The sequence below is a fragment of the Lissotriton vulgaris genome, chromosome 11 (assembly GCF_964263255.1).
Source record: "Lissotriton vulgaris chromosome 11, aLisVul1.2, whole genome shotgun sequence".
In the NCBI taxonomy this organism is placed as follows: Eukaryota; Metazoa; Chordata; class Amphibia; order Caudata; family Salamandridae; genus Lissotriton; species Lissotriton vulgaris.
In genome coordinates, this window is record NC_141699.1 from 1,107,729,196 (window position 1) to 1,107,747,317 (window position 18,122).

The 18,122-nt window shown below is 41.4% G+C and overlaps 1 protein-coding gene across 1 annotated transcript in view; it reads right to left on the reverse strand.

Annotated features, from left to right (window-relative positions):
• The window catches only part of LOC147684251 (putative cation-transporting ATPase 13A5), a 256,436-nt gene that overhangs the window by 164,262 nt on the left and 74,052 nt on the right, over positions 1-18,122 (reverse strand). The window contains exon 11 of the mRNA XM_086942616.1: positions 9,878-10,066. Coding sequence (XP_086798742.1) covers positions 9,878-10,066 — 189 coding nt within the window. The remainder of the gene's footprint in view (positions 1-9,877; positions 10,067-18,122) is intronic.

Below are 18,122 nucleotides of genomic sequence, written 5' to 3' on the forward strand. Positions count from 1 at the left end.
AGGGGGCTCAACTGGTAGATTGAGGAGACCATCAGGTGGTGGCCTCCTGAGGAGAACCTCGAGTGCTGGCAGAGGGTTTAAATGGAATAATGAGAGCACTTCATGTAATGAGTTACTGAAGAAATTATCAGGTGAGAACAGAGAACTAAAATAGATCTCTAGGTAGATCCTTTGGTGATGGGATAGTGAAGAAAACCATGGTTGGTTTCATTCAGAAGAGCACGGAAGACCATTAGTTGGCGAGTTGAAGGGAACTTTAGGCAACAGGATATTGAGAACCTCAGGTGATTGGGTATCGAGAAGACCATCAGGAAGTGGAATATTAAGCACCCTGACGTCAGGGAATATTGAGAAGTTCCTCAGGCGGTGCACGAATGAAGGGAACTTCAGATGAGGTAATACAGAGGGGACCCTCATCTGGGAGTATTCTCAACAGGGCTTCAAATCTATTGAGGCTGAATAAACGCTGAGGTGGTCTGGTATCAAGGAAACTTACAAGTAGTGAAATATAAGACATGAGCCTTACTACAGTTCATTTGTCTCCACCGTGCGTCATCTCCTTTAGAGTCAAACAGTTAAACTGCACTTAGTGTTGTATTCTGGGATGCTTGACAAGTCATGTTTGTGCCATGGTCCACATTTTTGGCTTCAAACAATGGAAACCGCCATTCCACAAAAATCCTAAAATTATATTTGTGCATATGTCATCCTGCACCATTATATTGCATCTCATGAGGTGGAGTGGAGGTTAAGCAGTCAGCAAAATGTGTCAGCGGAGCCGTCACCTCCTGTCATGAGCAGCGTATCCACTCTGCCTAGCTAGAGTATCAGCTTTCTCTTCAATGTTGTTTTCATCTAGTGTATTGTTATGGTTATGTTGAATAAAATTATTTAAACATAGGCTTCCAAACATTTGCATATTTCATTACACCTTCAATACAACACATTGAAAATATCATTATGACCATTACAAATGCATTTACTAGTTAATACAGGCCACTTGCAAACTTGCATCCCCTGGACATGGCTGATTGATAGAACATCTACATGTAATTTCATGGTTAATTAGTGCCTGATATTACGAGTAGTATCTTTATGTAGTATCTTTACGACTGCCTTTCTTTTTATGTGTCGAGCCTCCGCCACAGGTGCACAGATTCCACAATCATAAAGATAATACTGGCAATATTCCTTTGTGAATTGCAAAAAATTGTAAACTCACACAAAAGTGTAAGTTTGCCTTTGTGAATCAGTCCCAAATTGTTCTGGTTATGCTTAAAATAACTTTTTGGAGCAAGTCAAAACACTAAAAAGGACTTAGGATTGCAGGGATAGCATTACAATGGTTGCAGTGATATCGACAACCATAGAACACACTCACACAGATAAAGACTCAGACAAATGTTATTCCTAGAACACAAAAACACAGCAGTGGTCATATAACACACACATTGAAACTTTTAAATACACACACTTTAAACACTGAAAACAACATAAAGGACACACACACTAGGTATGCATATAAACTCACACACTCACAAACATGCACCATGAACATAAACATTTTGACCACTCCAACAAACCTCAACACACACTGCATTGACACGCACACACACAAAGGCACCACTATTCCCATACACACAAGCACACAAACGCTTGCACATGCAAACATTCACAAAATATTAGGCTTACACAGCACTGGTTAAACAGAACAGACACCAAAACATATACACTTTACATACTGTGTACACCAAACACATACCCTACATATACAGTGGGAACCACAACCTATACAGTACCCATGCAGCTAAACAACCTACCCCATTGACATACTTGCACTGAACAGTGCATACAACATAAACACACCATAGAAATACACATACCCACACACTACACTGCACACTTAGCATGCATGTACAAACACATACAAAGGTGTACATAACACACTCTCCAGGAACACTTACAGAGCCACTAAATACCCACACAAATGCAAATAAGCTCAAACACACTGACATACCCTCTCTCACACAAAAACGCACACACACCCATGCAGCATCACCATGAGTAATAATTAAACATAGACACAAAAGTATTATCACTATACACTTTGCAACCCCACATATACACACGCTTATGTAATTGAACCTTTTCCGATCCATGTTCAACTTAGCTTACAGCTTTCCCTCCAATTGAAACATCATAGGTGAATAATCTTTTTTTGTCTGTAGATTAATTTGTCCATGTTTGTCAAACAGGTTTTCAAATAAAAATATGGTTCCAAGTTAATAGCTCATAATGCGGAATCCTAAGAGACTATCGATTTACCGTAAGGCCATGACTTACAAAGAGTTCACTCAATGTAGCGTTGCATGACCTGGAGAGAGCTGAAATGTACCATTTTTATAAGAAGTGGTGCAGTTTTGCTCTCTCCCTGCACTGGTGCACTTTTGGCAGTCAAGCGCCAATGCAGGCTCCCTTGCTCTATAGAACAAGGGTGTCTGCATTGTTGTCAGTATAGTTTTTGTGCTGGAATTGGTTCTTTTCCTGTACAAAAGCGAACCTTTAAGGCATTTTCCTTTTGGATCTGTTCTGTAAAATGTAGCATACATTGAAAGAGGAATAAAAAGGAGGAGGATTGAAAATATTTCTTCTAGTTACACCTGCCTTAGGATGCGCATGTTTTTTGAAGCAAATTCTGTCTACAATTTTTTGTAGATGGGGATATCCATCAAAACACATGCCCCACCCATGTAAAGCCAACTTGATGCAAAGTAATGCAAGACAGCACATTGTATTGCGTTGTTTTACTCACTTTCACAATCCAACTCATTTAATCAATCAAAATAGGCTTTATTCGATTTAAAATATTAAATCATAAAAGCACATTGTGTATAAACTATCAAGACATCTTACAAATACATTGTCTCAATACATCTATAACAGTCAGCTCAGATTGATGTTAAAATTATTTTAAACATTACGTTTAAAAACTTATAAAAAAAAAACCAGTCCCATTAATCACATTGTTTTTCTACTTCTGATTAGACCCTTCAAGTATTTAATTAAGTGGCTAGTAAATACCTTATGTTCTAAAAGTTGTAGCATAAAGAAAGCTGGGAGCCATTGTCTCAGTCCTAGCACCCTTAATATTGGTACTATCCATCTTAAGAAAGTGTCAAATGTACAAAAAAATAACATGTGCATTGTGGATTGTCTAGATAAATTATGACATGGGCACGGAGATAGAGACTTTGACCAATCATTCATGTTTGGAAATGATGTTAGTCTATGTCAGTTGCTTAAGCATAAACTGGTCAGCATCATTCTATCATATCCCCCGTTTACAGTCACGAGATACGGTTGCACACAAGGTTGAAGTGATAGGGATTGATTTTCCCTAACTGTGGGTTTTATTATTTCAGTGGAGAATCTAATGATGTCCAAAAGCCCTAAACAATCGAGATTTAAGATTTCCTTGAGATTGTTGAAATGGTAACTGGGTCAGCAAAATATTCAGGGTGCCCAAGATCAGCCATAAAATTCTTAACATATTTGATCCAGGGGATTTGGAGCACTCTTTGAAGTTTAAAACAATTGTTTAGCACGAATTGGTCAAATCTTGATTAAATCAAATATATATGGCAACCCAAGTTCTGCATGACAGATGTGAGTAGCAGTACTGTTTGGTACCACTAATAAATATCTTAAGAAAATATTCTCTATTAACTGTAAGGGTTGTGGGCCAGCGTAGGCCCAAATGCCGGCTCCGTACATGGCAGTTGGGACACATTTTGCTTTATAAATCTTTATTAGTTCTGCAAACTGTTGTTTACCTAATTTCCTAGCAAGGTTCACCAGTGCTACCATTGCTTTTGCAAATAAAACATTTCTGGCTAAAATGGCATGTGACCAAGAGCCCTTTTTTTCAAAGAGAATCCCCAAATATGATAATCTATTGATGAATTCTACCTTTGTATTCTTGATGTGGATGTCTTGACATTTAACACTATTATTTCCGCATTTCATTACGTATGCTTTAGTGATATTTACATAGAGATCAAAATTTGACATAAAGGTTGAAAATCTAGAGACAACTCTTTGCAGACCAAGTTGTGTGCGGGACATTAAAACAACATTGCCTGCTTACAACAATGCTGGAATTGGATGGTTATTAATAAATGAGAAATCCTGGCATTAGCTAGTTAAATAAGGACCTAGGCCATTTATGTACAGGGTTAAAATGAAAGGGACTAGCACACACATTTGTCCCCTTCCTGAGTGGGAACTTAGAAGTACATTCTCCTAGACTTCCATAACGAACCTTGGCATATGTGTCTTCGTATAACTATTAGGAATTTAGAAGTTGCACTTCCACACCCAAGTCCTCTATAATATTCCATAATGTGTGGTGACTTAAACAATTGAATGCTGAACTGAGATCCATGAATACCAGGAAAAGGTTCCAACTCAAAATCATGATTTGTGTTGGACTGTATTTCCACCAGTAAATTTTGTGTAGGGTCTGCATTAAAAAAAAGTAATCCAAACCCAATGCAAAGTCTTTGTAAACCTAGGCCAAAGTGTGCAGTATCTCATATTAAAAAGGAGCTTCAAGTCGGGTCTCTTACCATTAGCAAGTATTCACCTTCAGCATGAGTACCCGTACAAATGGGAGAATGACATGAAAACACGTTCAGTATAGAGTGGCAGGTATCCACAATTGCCTTTTGTACGTTTTACCAGCCCTAAGTCCTAAGCCAAAGTTGTCACCATCAACATCAGTGTGAAGAAGACCCTTGAATAAAAACACATTTTTTAAACTTAATTTACCCTTGTTACCTACAATCTCTGCAATATTCCATTCCAGGAGAGGTGGAATTGTGATACGTTGTGCTGCTTATGCTGCTTTTTAGCACCAGGATGCAGCGGTTGGTGGAGTTTTTCCATAACTCCATGCTCTCTCTGTGAATTCTACCAGAAGAGTAGAGTTTTCTGCCCTCCTATTGGGAGGACTAGGGTGTCTGGCATGTTCCAGGCATTGACAGATGCAAATGGGCTTGCCTTTGGGGCACCTTTGGTGTGCCAGCAGTGCATACTGTAGCCACCATTAAGTATCTCCTGGGAGTTGAAAGGAGCACAGGTGGAGGTGGGTGACGCTACGAGGAGTGTGGGAGGTGACAGAACAGGAAAGAGCAGGAGGCACAAGAGGGAGGAAAGTATCAATGGAGAGAAGTAGGAGAAAATAAACAGGTGGGAAAGGGGACAGAGACATCAGGCACAGAAAGAATTGAACAGTGGCAATACACACAAGGAGGAAACAGTGGAAAACCAAACAGGCACAAAAGAGAAAGACTGGCAAGACAAAAGGCACACACTAGGGGCAAATAATAGGGCATAAAAGAGGAAGACTGGCTAACAAGGAGCACAAACAGTGACAACACCGATTAACAGAAACGGGAAGGACTGGCAAGTCAAAAGGCACCAAACAGTGGCAATACAAACAAGCAATGGCAAAGCCAATTGGTTTTACCTATGTGAGATCCATTGGCGTTGTCAGTGTTTGTTTTTTACATGTTGCACAGCAGCCCAAAAGCAGTTCACCATGACTTAAAGTTTAAACTAGTATTGGCATAGCCAATAGGTCTCGCATTTGGGATGTGTTTAGCCATACAACGGTTGATGTTGTTGCACCAAGGATATTGTGCTGCATAACTAAATACTTATAAGGTCCCAAAAGCGGGACCTATTGGCTATGCTAATGCTTCCCTGACAGAAGTTGGGCCCCACTGAAATAAGCTGAACTCATCCCGGGGTAGGATTCAGACCCTGGGACACATTCAGCAACGTTTGCAATTTTTCTGCTGTGTTCCGAGTGCCAGCGTGCTGGAGATGGGGGTTTGTAATTTTAAACTCCAGCTAGGCCCAAAACAAAGGCCGAAGAAAAGGGGCCATCAGGCCTCCTTTTGTTCAAGTATCCTGGCTGGGGACTATCTGAAGCCTCACACCTAAATACTATAGAGGGGAAAAAAGTCACACAGCTCATCAATTCACTGGTACTTAAGAGAGACATGCTTTTGACTTTGTTCAGTTGGTATCTATAAGAGATATGTATGTTCTGTAAGAATGCCAGATGTGTTGGTCTGTACTAGTATTTACATAAATAACAATTTAATACCACTTTTTTGTTTTATTCTTTTATAGCGCTGCTCACCCCAATGAAAGGTGTCAGAGAACTTTACATCACACGTAAACATTATACATTGACAATATATCATATGTGTGTGTAAATCAATGAACAGGATGTGTTGCATAAGACAATGAGGGTTACAAGGTTTACTAGTCATGTCCTTCATAGCTCATTGTGCTTTATTAGAAAGATTTCAATTTATGAAATGCAAGTAACAAAAGGATCTTTGTGTTAAAAGAAGTAACCCACATACCTACCTACCTACATTAAATAAAAATCTGTCAGTTGCATTTTGCATGGTGTGCTTACCAGGAGAAACATTAATCCTCTATGCTACTTTACTTTAAAACTAGAACTAAACAAGACATCGATTTCACCAGCAAATGCGTTAAATTCCAGAGTTAGCCGGTGCTTTAACCACATCAAATACTTTAAAATGCAGAATTTTCAACATATTAAGAAGAAAAGATTTACTGCCATATTTCTGCTTGCTGCCTACTTATTTGTGGAAGAGTTTGTTAAACAAAATGTATAAATTGAGGCCCAAACTTTGTGTCAAGGCTGCATCACATTTTTGCGCACAAAGCAGACGCAACATCACAGTTGCTAAATCTTGCAATTCACTCAAATATACTCATGATAGAACTGCTAAACACATGTTTGTTAAGATCTGATGTCACTTCTTGTGATGCCATGCATGATCTCACGAGCCGTGATGATGCCAGGTGCTATGATGTCACTTGCATATTGATACTGCTTAGATTAATTAGTCCCCCCACTTTTTTTATGATTTGTGCCCTGATTGTAGCATTACACTGGAGCTTAGTTCAACTACTTCCATTAAAGTAAACCACTACTACAAATGTCAGAATATGTTCTGGTGTTAGATGCACGCCCAGGACTAGAACATGGTGTCCTGGATGACATGGCGTTAATCTGGTGTTCAAGCCTAACCTTTTCAGGGCTACCTACTGTGCTGCCACTTCTAATTTCATTATTCTGTTTTTGGCGGGCGAGAGAGTGGTTTCAATATTCTGTTTATGGGCAGGGGAGAAAGTGGGAAGAAGGGCAAAAAATATTCAGAAGACACATTGAAATATTCTTAAATTGCTCTTGCCAGTTCGCACAGTCCTGGTATATTCTTTGCAGTCAAGTACTAATTTTTGTGTGTTTCCTATATAAAAAGCAGGATTATAAATGAAATAGTAAGGCAGTCACTGGAACGGAGGTAGTTACATCGCACTTGGCATTGGACAATTTAAGATTTCCGAAACAATGCTTATCTGAAGTGCGAATCGAATGTCGATGAAGTTCAACCTCAGAATTCTAGTTTTTTTTTATCTGCAGGTGGAGGATCTGCTAACCAGAGCATATAAAGACGTCTTTATATGCTCTGGTTAGCAGACCCTCCAGCACCAGCCCAGCAGACAATGTGATTTTTTTTTTTAGATATTTAGGGTATGCAGAATCAATGCATCCTCCATTCAAATTAGATATTTCCAGTTGTCATATTTCATGCTCGAGTTGCTTGCCGACTCCTGTTTTTGCCTTTCCATTTGAAATGTGTAACCCTCCACGGCAATAGAAAAACAAGTGTGCTGCGCACACACTGCAATGAATGTGAGGTATGCAGCTGGAACCCGGCCACGCTGCTGCTCGAATTCCTAGGCCAGGGGAGAGAGAAGGCGGGACATGCATCCGCCTTTGGCCAACTGTATGCTGTTTTTTTTTTTTAAAGATGCACGCAAAGGCCTATAGCTTGGGAGTAAAAAAAAGCACACGCACGAGCGTGTGGTCTGAGTTTAAAGTCCTTACTTTATGCCTCGCAGGGCAGTGCATGCGCGCTGGCTCAGGCGAGACCTAAAAGGCAATATGATATGGCCAATGTTGACCACATTAAAGTGCTTTTTTTCTTCAAGCCATGTTGCATGTTTTGGGGAGCAAGCAACATAAGAGAGGAGGGCAGGTGGTCTGAACAAAACTACAGACAGTGAGAAAAGGGCATAGGGAGTAAAAAAAACATGGACAGTTGGAGGAGGGCAGGGGGAGGTAAACCACTGACAATGTGAGGAGCGTGTGGTGTGGGATGATCCACGAACAGTAGGAGACGGTCAGTGGGACTTTTTTGTTCTTTGGAAGTCGCAGAAAGTAGGGCTGTGTTAGGGTGTGAATCTACACACAGCCAGAGGGTGGTGGGATTGGAAAACCACAGACAGCAGGAGGAGAGCAGGGTTGGAAAGCTACGGACTGTGGGAAAATGGCAGGGTTTGGTAAACCACAAACAGCGGTAATAAGGCAGGGTTTGGGAAACCACAGACAGCAAGAGGATGCGAGGGTTTGAAAATCACAGACAACAAGAGGACTGGGGAAACCATCAATAGTAGGAGAAGGGTGGGGTTTGGGAAACCACAGGCAGTGGGAGGTTAACATACAGACTTTTGGAGGTCCGAGAACTGCTGTTACCACGTAGTGAAGTATCACAGATGATAATGGGGGACTCGGAATAGACCCAAACATCACACCCCCAGACGATACCAGCAGCCCGCAAGAGAAGGCCTTGCTTAGCATGAACAAAATGTTTCTCTTCTCTCTGATTGTTGGGCTGCTCACCCATGGGTTCTTTTTCCGAAAGTAAATGGAAGATAATCCAAATTTGCACAAAAATCCAGACACCAAGAGCTGCATCTGTTCAAGATAATTGCTTTGTGGAAAATTTGAAGAAAACAGGGAAATACATTGTGATAAATTATGGCTCTCAAACTGGAAGAGATAAAGAATTTTTCAACTACCTTGCCTATGATGTCAACTGGTACAGCAGTCATGGGATGTCTTCTGATCCCTAGGAGCCTGAGATGGCTGACCTGAGCAGACATATTGAAATCGACAATGCACTGGCAGTGTTCTGCATTGCCACCTATGGAGAGGGGGACCCAACTGAAAATGTCCAGACCTTTTACAACTGGCTGCAAAAGACAGTACAGACATATTTGGGCTCAAATACACAGTCTTTGGCCTTGAGAGCAACCCCTGCAAACACTTTAAAATCCATGGGAAATTAAGTGGACAAGCACATGGAGGAGCTTGGTTTATAGCTCATTTTTGAGCTGGGGATAGTAGAAGATGGTTGAACTTGAAGGAAGAGGAGGAGGTTGTTGAAAGAAACACAGGGGAGCAGTAACAGTGGGAGGGAAGCGGGAAGTGGGAGGGACTGTGGAGCCATGCACTCTATTAGAATGCATGTTAAAAAGTGATTAGAGAGTCTGTGGCCATTGCAAGGACACTGGCCCCAGGCAGGAAGCTCTACTTGGTCCATGCTCCACAGCAAGTGTTTTGCAAAAAACATTGGCAAGACAAGGAGAGAAAGAGAAAAATGAGGTAAAGCAAAAGCGCAAAAGAGTGAGCAGTGGCAAAGTCACAAAAGAACAGTGGCAAAAGAAAGAGAGAGGGAGCAGTGTGAACAGAGTGAGAGAGAAAGAGACAAAGTGAAAAAGAGAGCTGATAAAGCAGAGAAGGAAGAGTGAGGCAGGAGCCTTAAGGAACTGGAGCCGGGTTAACAAGGGCATTGACCAGTTGGAGAAATGGCCACAGGTACGTCATGGGGGCTAGGGCTACGACCTGCTTAATCAGGCACAAAGAAAAGTAAACCAAGTGAGAAAATGAACACAACCCATGATAAAACCATGTACATACCTTGTCAAAGCAGACGAGATTGAACCAGCCTAAAACAGTGATCTTCTTAGGGCTGATACAGAAAATTCCACTCTTTTTCAGCCTCTTCTGGGCATACATGGTTCCAACTGCCAGACCAGCCGGGAGGGCAGGAGGAACCATACTGGTCACCAAAAAAAGTCCAACTACCACTATGTCCCCAACAGATACCTAGGGAAAAGAGCATTCATTTCAGAAACTGCAACTGCATCAAATAACATTCACACACCTGTTGAAGCCAAGTACTTACAATATAGCTATTAGCTTTGTCCACCCTATCTCATCTTCAACGGGCAGAAATACTTCCTGTCTGCTTTATGTCCACTGAAACATAAATTTGAATGCTGGTATTCCAATGCAGTAGTTAATGCCTACACTCTAAACCATCTAATTGAGTGAGCCAATCTCAGGGTTCCACAGAGAATACTCCCTCAATTGTCTCAAGGGGTTCCAGATCTTGTTTGTCCTGATGAAACAAGTTTGAAAGATTGTCAACTAAATACTACACACAAACCTTATGAACGGATGTTCCTAAACTAGACCTCAAGCAAAGATAGGTCCAAGTTAATAATAGCTGTATAATGTGTTTTCTTTAAGCACATTCTTTTCTCTTTTATCTGTGTGTTGACCAGTGACTGCTGTTGTAATTTTTGCTATGGCAAATATGAAACGTTTTATGTAAGAATAGAAACCCTTTTGTGGTTTGTGGAATGTACTAATATTAGATTTTAAGGTTAAATCAAATACATTTTGTGTCTCATGTGATGTGTTCAGAGATTAATTCCACTCAACAATGCTATTGCACTGTAACCGAGCCCCAAGTGAACCATGGTTCTAGTACAGGTGCTAATAAAAGTCTGGCAGTCCTGATGAGAACAAAATAAAAAATGACCCTCACATCTGATGAAATTCCTGATCTCCCAGGTTCATTAGTTTTCTTGATTTATTGAAACAAACTTCAACTTCCAGTGATGATTTAATCTTGTCACCAGCACAAACATATTGGTAAAATGCACAACACAACTAGAAGGCTTTTTTGTTAGAAACAAAACATCTCTTTAAAACAAACACAACAAGCATTTGGTGCCCACATTTAGGTGGTGGTCTGATTTATTTTATTTTCCTAGCATTTTAACATAATTAAATATTTGAAAACACATTTAATCATTACCACACTATGATGAAGCCAGACCTGATGTCTTTGCCAATGCTAGGTTCACAGTCATTGCAACTTTAAAGTTTGGGAGCCTTTTTTTGTTCTTGACACTCACAAGGAGCTCCTTCTAGTCCAACAGAAAACTATTCATAAAGAAGATGGGATAGGACACCTTATACCAGTTAAAGTGTCAGGGCTGTCGATTTGTTGTTCAACTTCTCCAGGGAGCAGTTGAGAATCTTGACGGGAAATTGGGGTTCTCTATCCATTGGTATCAGAAGGTACCTAAAATGATCCTCAGTTGAAGATATCCTACATAGGTCTTTCCAATCTTTAAATTAGGCAAGCGTAATTCGCTAATTATGTGAATTTGTTGTTAAATTTCCAACTTGAAATTCCCCTAACTTATACTATGACTCCACTTTTCATAGCTGCAAGCCATTCTATTGAAAACTTTACAGTGACAAAGCCTTTTGTTGTGGGCTGGTGAAGTGAGCTAAAGAACGATGATGGATTCAACCCAGATCTGTGACTGGGGGTGAGTGTCTGAAAAGTTTCAGTGCTCCGTCAATCATCACCTTGTGTTTGCTTTGGTCACCCTAAGTTGGCAGGGTATGCCCAGACATGGGTCCCTTTCTCACTTTGCCACTGGATTCAAGCTAGCGTGGCTGATGAGGGGTGTTACCCCCATCCCGGTCCCAGGATGCTTGTTTCCAGTCCAGGGAAAACCTGGCTAGGCAGTTCAGGCTGGACTGTTCCCATGAGGCACAGGGTCAAGACTGATTTGCAAATAGCCAGGGCTGAACTGGGGTGGCAGAGTGAGCTAAAGAACAATGATGGATTCAACCCAGATCTGTGACTGGAGTGAGTGTATGAAAAGTTTCAGGACTCTGTCCATCATCTCCTTGTGTTTGGTATGTAAACTGAAAGGCTCATTTTATCACTACATGTTGGATGCAGGTTAGCTATGCTTTTTCACGTCCAGTGATGCCCAGTTGCTACAAATGCTACATGAGACCCTGTGTGCTTAAGCAATTGTGTCAAAGACCCGCACATAGCTAAACAATAGTTTAATGAAGCTTTCAAAATTGTTGAAGCAAGGCAATCCCTGTCTCAAGTCTGTGTATCACATGTTAATTCCACGGCCAGGACGCATAAAGATCTATCCCACACATTTGAAACTGGAATATATAGGCATATATTAACCTCACTGGATCAACTCAACCTCGCTACATTATTTCACAAATCATATACACACAGCTCATCCAATGTGCACAACATGTATACGTTTATGGTGAAGCCACCACTACAGCAGTCATCCCAGGTGACAGATTGTGCAGCAAGATGCCCCTCATGCACAAACTAAAGCCCCATGACAGCCAACGATATTGTTTTCTGGAAAATAATGTGGCTGTCATGGAGATTTGCTGCACTGCTTCTGCACAGACGTACAACCATGGACATGGAATATATGGCCTACACTCTCCCAACAATGTGTGCTACTGAATTGTATGCAGTCTGCCTGTCACACTGTAGAGTGCAACATAACCACATATCTATTAACACTTGTGTTCTGTAACCATTGTGGACTCTGTGCACTGCCATGTGTATACTACCATGTGCCATATTCACATACACCCACTAACCTTACCATGGTTGTACACATAGAAACGTGCTTGCTAAGAATATCAACACAAGATATATGTGACAGAACTAAAACACATCACCAGCTACTGTTATCTGTTTTCTAATTAGACAGGTATTATTTCAGGATTTGCTATAGCAGCCAGAAATTGACAGAATAGATGGTTGTGAGACATGTGTCTACTCAATGGCAAAGAGACTAACCTCATTGGTGACAAATCATCACCTGCATGGCATTGGCACTCAGCTGAATGACAAATACTTAGGGGGATATGTATAAGCCACCTATAGTGACGTTGTGGTGGTGATAGGGGCAGCCCCTTATGTACAAGGCAGTGTTAAGCCACTTAACGTGGATTAACGTTGCCCTGTACCTAAGGCCCCCTTTCACACTACGGTTAGCGTGAAAGGGGTGGGCAGTGGTGTTGGAGTGAGTGTTCCACCGCAAACCCCATCGATTTTGCGACTGCCCCCTATGTACAAGGGTGGCGTATATAGGAGGCAGGGCCAAAATACAGACCAGGTAAATCCTGGTCTATAGATGGCAAAACAAGAAGAAATGCATTATCTATCCTCATTGTTTTGCTTTTTCCATGTGTGCTGCCTTGTGCAGCACACATGAAAAAATCAAAATGCCATTGTTTGTTCATGTGTAGGAAGGTATCCCTTCCTGTACATAGACAAACTTAAAAAAATTCCATTGTGTCACTTTCATGTGTGCTGCATAAAGCAGCACATTTGATAGTGTCAAAATGGCATTTCTAGGATTGTTTATGTGCAGGAAGAGACACCTTTCTACACATGAACAATCTTCCCCTGCAGGCAGACACCCTTGCACTCTGGTGCAAGGGTGCCTGTGTTGGTGCTAAATTCCAAAACTTAGAGCCATTGCAGTGGGCAACGCAGGGCTGCACCACATTCTTGTAAATATGGTGCAGCCTTGTCTTTCAGAAGGGGAGGAGAGAGGCGTTAAGCCAGGAAGGCTAACACTTATATCCTCCACTTCCTAGTACATATCCCCCTAAGTTTATCTCAGAGGACATCACACTTGTGTGTTTAGCTCTGTATTAGCCATTGGCAATTCAAACTTTCCTGTATGTCACACAATGTCATACCATGTTCATGACAATTTACAAGGTGTATGAGCCGAGCTGGTCACAGACCAGAATGGAAATGAATGTTGGGCAAACCCTCATTATGAGTCTTAACTAATACAACACCTCCTTTCTTTGCAGCAACCAAGGTTACACTTTTATGCCGTGGGTCATGACTCTTGTAAAGATCAAGCAAACAGAAGCCTGTAGATCTACAATCATGCCCTACACCATACCAGATCCATCACTGAGTGGACATTCGGACTACTGAAATCCTGATTAGGCAGCCTTAATGTATCTGGGGACAGATTGCTCTACTCCCCACCTATGGTCTGTAAAATTATATTGGTCTGCTGCATTTTGCCATGTGCCATGGCCAGATGCGGTTAGAGATGAGGAAATGCCAGATGAAGATGCTGAGGAAAATGAGGAGCTTCAGCAACTTGGAGCAGAGGGACAATATCATCAAAAATTTATTTTCTGAAGCATGATTGTCCAACATCATAGGAAATATGGATGACAAATTACACATTGTACCTCTATCTGTAAATAAAATATCAGTGCAATACTCTGTAAGCATCAATATTCCATACTCACAGTGAACCTCTAAAATTCCATGTTAGGTCGCCTACTATATGTCACAAAGATTATGTATGTAGCAATGTGTACGAAACAGCCTTGAACATCATCTGGTACAATAAAATAGAGTGCATGCCAACTACCTGTAGCAGATAGTCCTTTAATGCCATTGACAATGATCATGGTGTGGTAGTGTATTTGGGGGCCAAATGCTGTGTGTGTGTGTCTCCTGATGCAAGCCATGTTTTAGGCCTCATACTTGTGGCTGACAGTAGAGGCCACTCTTTGTATGATGACTCTGTAGGGTTCACATAGGATGTGTATGGGAAAACACTATAAAAACTACAGTCTACATATGCTATAACAACTAACTTACCCATATGTTACATTCAGAAAGTTGTCCCAATTACAAGTCTGGGCGGTGAACTCCACTCCCCTCGCTGAATTTTCCACATCACGCGGAACTCTCAGGGTTCTGAAAAGCTCCGCTCAGCGTAAAGGAATTTTTTACCTTGCTCGCATTTGTCTAATTGGTAAGCATGAGCAAGGAAAACCCACCGCCCAGCGAGATTTTCCAATTCAAGTTGGCAAGCTGGAGCGTGGAATAGCAACGTACTGGCGAAATTTCTCAACATAGGCGGTTAGATTTCTCATTGCGAGTGGTCACATATGTTTACGACCGCTCACGTTGAGAAACTGTCCGTTCGTGTTGAGAAGGCTGCCGCTCGAGTAAAAATCTACTCGAGCGGCAGAAAGGAAACCGCATCTGCTTGCACTGCACATGGATGCCGTTTGCAATGATTGCACAGTGCTTACAAGTACCTGGCACTGAAAATCACTGCGGAAGGCATTTAACTGAGTTCTGCGTTGCGGCACTCCGCAAACTCTGCCCAGGCTTACTCAATTAGCACATACAAAGTCTAAATCTACATATAATATATTGGCTAGTCCCACATTTTTGCATGTGTACACCCGTCACAGAACACAAACAATACTGTCTTGATGCATAGTGTAGGTAGAGAGTCACTTATGCAGCAATATGTTGGAGTACACACCAAGGAATGAATGGTGACTTACCATACTACAATCACCATGAATGAGGAACGTGGTGGGCACAAATATGACACTGTCATTGTCCTGTGTAGTATCACCTTTGGATATTAATAGCAGTTATCCAAACAATTGAATAGTACAATCCATACATCCACTTCCAGGTGTTTAGGTGCACACTTTAACATTTTGACTACAACCTGATGCCTCCACTGTGCGACACAGTGTTATTTGGCTGGAGGCTGAGTAGTGGTTGCACTGACTCCATGGAAGTGGTAGTATCTGGCATCCCTGGGGGAAGCTGATGCATTGCCAATGGGTAACATTAATAACTTAGCACAGAGGGTAGAGATTCATGATAGACTGCCGGCTGCCCTTGGGGGGGCCACAGGCTCGTAGGTGTATTTCAAATGTCTGGGAACCTATGGATCTGTGTGTGTATAGGAGAGAGTGGGTGACGTTGGCATGCATGGTTGCCAAGCGCAACATCGCTCAGTTGTGTGGAGCTAGCAGCCATGCCGGGTTGGGAAATAGGCAGAGGACATGGATTTGTGCATGTTCAGGGAGAGATTGGTCTACGTATTCAAAGGTTGTCCCCAAAAGTGAGAAAAGGTATGAGCGGACTGGAACAGTTACCGAGGTGACATCTGTGCGCCTCCGATCTGTCTGGAAGGAGAGGAAGCGCAGGAATCCTGATGATCCCTTGATCATTATCTTGTATGTACTGTTTGATGTATTGATCTGTACCACGGGCAAATGTGTAACTGGCCATGTCAACTGATGTCTTTCTTTTGTTGAACTTTTAATAAAAAGAATATTTAAAAAAATATAACTTAGCACAGAGAGAACAGAGAGAACCTAGTTAATTAAAACCATGAAACATTCCCTATGTAATTCAGATAAAATTACAGTATAAAAATGTCATGATATAAACATAATTCAAATAATGCATCACACACAAGTAAGTTTATTGTTTAGTTAATTAAAATCATTAAAAAAATTCCCCATAAACATCAGATGAAATTACAGTATAAAAATGTCATGATATAAAACATAATTCAAATAATGCACATTTGACATTGCGCTAAAAAAACCATATGTGTCAACAGGGTCATAAATATGCATTATGCAATCCTAAAATGTCGAGAAGTCATGAAGACTACGGGCCAGATCTAGGAAGGCTATTACCGGTCGGTAACGGCCGAAATCGGCTGTTACCGACCGGTAATAGCCTTTTCTGATGTAGGTGGCAAATTTACGGATTCCGATTCGGTATTTACCGAATCAGTATTTACCGATTCGGTATTTACAGAATCAGTAAATGACATGTAGGAAGCACTTTGAAGAGTGCTTCTGTGCTTTAAGGATTCATTATTTACCACCAACTATTAGTTAAGGGTTAATAAAGAATACCTCTGTAAATGCACATCTGTGCATTTACACCTGTGCCATGTGACAGACATACATGCCCTTAGGGCATGTATGTGTGCCACATGTGCACACAGGCACTATTCAGGGGTGCAACAGGGTGTCAAAGTGACACCCTGCCACCCTTGACTCTTTCCCTATTTTACCGAATCGGTAATTACCGATTCGGTAATTGACATTCATTCCTATGGGCCTCTTGCATCCCCACAAAATTACCCCAATCCGTTCAGCATGAAATATTTCTGCCACAGCCTAAGTGATAAATGATGCTTCCCACATGGATGACTAATGTTTTTAAAAAAAAAACATTATTAGGCCTTTTGTGAAATGGACCCATTAAGTGTTAGCGTAAAAAAAAACAGCGACGCATAGGCTGAAAACGTGCCACATCCACCTAGGGAAGCGAAATAATGGATGAAGGGAAGGGATTAATGGATCCTTCATGCTGCAAACCAGAACTGCGTAGTTACTTTCACAATAAGTCACAGTTTAACTGTCTGTGCTTGAAAGTGGTGATATATTGATTGTGCTGGAGAGTGGTTTTGGAGCTTTTGGAGTTTGTGCCTTGTGTCCGCTGTCCTCGTTGTTGTGGCCATCAAGTCCTTTTTGTGTGTTTTAGTGGTATATTGTTGTTTATTGTCCTGTGTGCTGGTGGGTGTTTGTCTCTTTGGGTATATTTGTTATACAGGTATTTGTTTTTTTTGTGTAGCGGTAGGATTACTGTTTGTGGGTGGGATAATGCCGGGGGATATCCATAGTCACCTAGTTAACGTGCAGGAGGTAGGGGCATTCCTCTGGCTGGTCTGTCATTATCTTCAGAACATGGTATCTCATGGGGGCCCTTTGAACCAATGATACCCCTGTCAAAATCAGGCAGCAAAGATGGGATAGCATAAGACAACAGATGCAGCATATCCATGGAGAGGACTGTGACCACCCACAATTAAAACATTGCTGGGCAGATGTAGTTGACAATGAGTTCAACCTACTACAGTACATGAGCATCAAAATTGGTGAACCAACATGTAAGCACACATAATGTGTCTGCTCTCTTCTGTTTCTCATATACCAATTGATGCTTTTATGGCCATGAAGTATGGCTCACAAGAATGTTTTTCTCTAATTAGTCATGCCCTCATGTAAAAGGGGCACATACCATGCTTACAGTGCTGGCATATTATGCACCAGTGCCATCTGTGACACTGTGTGGCACACACTATTATCACTGTTACTTGTAGGTGACAGTGATGAGTCCCGGGAAGCTTGAATTTGATAT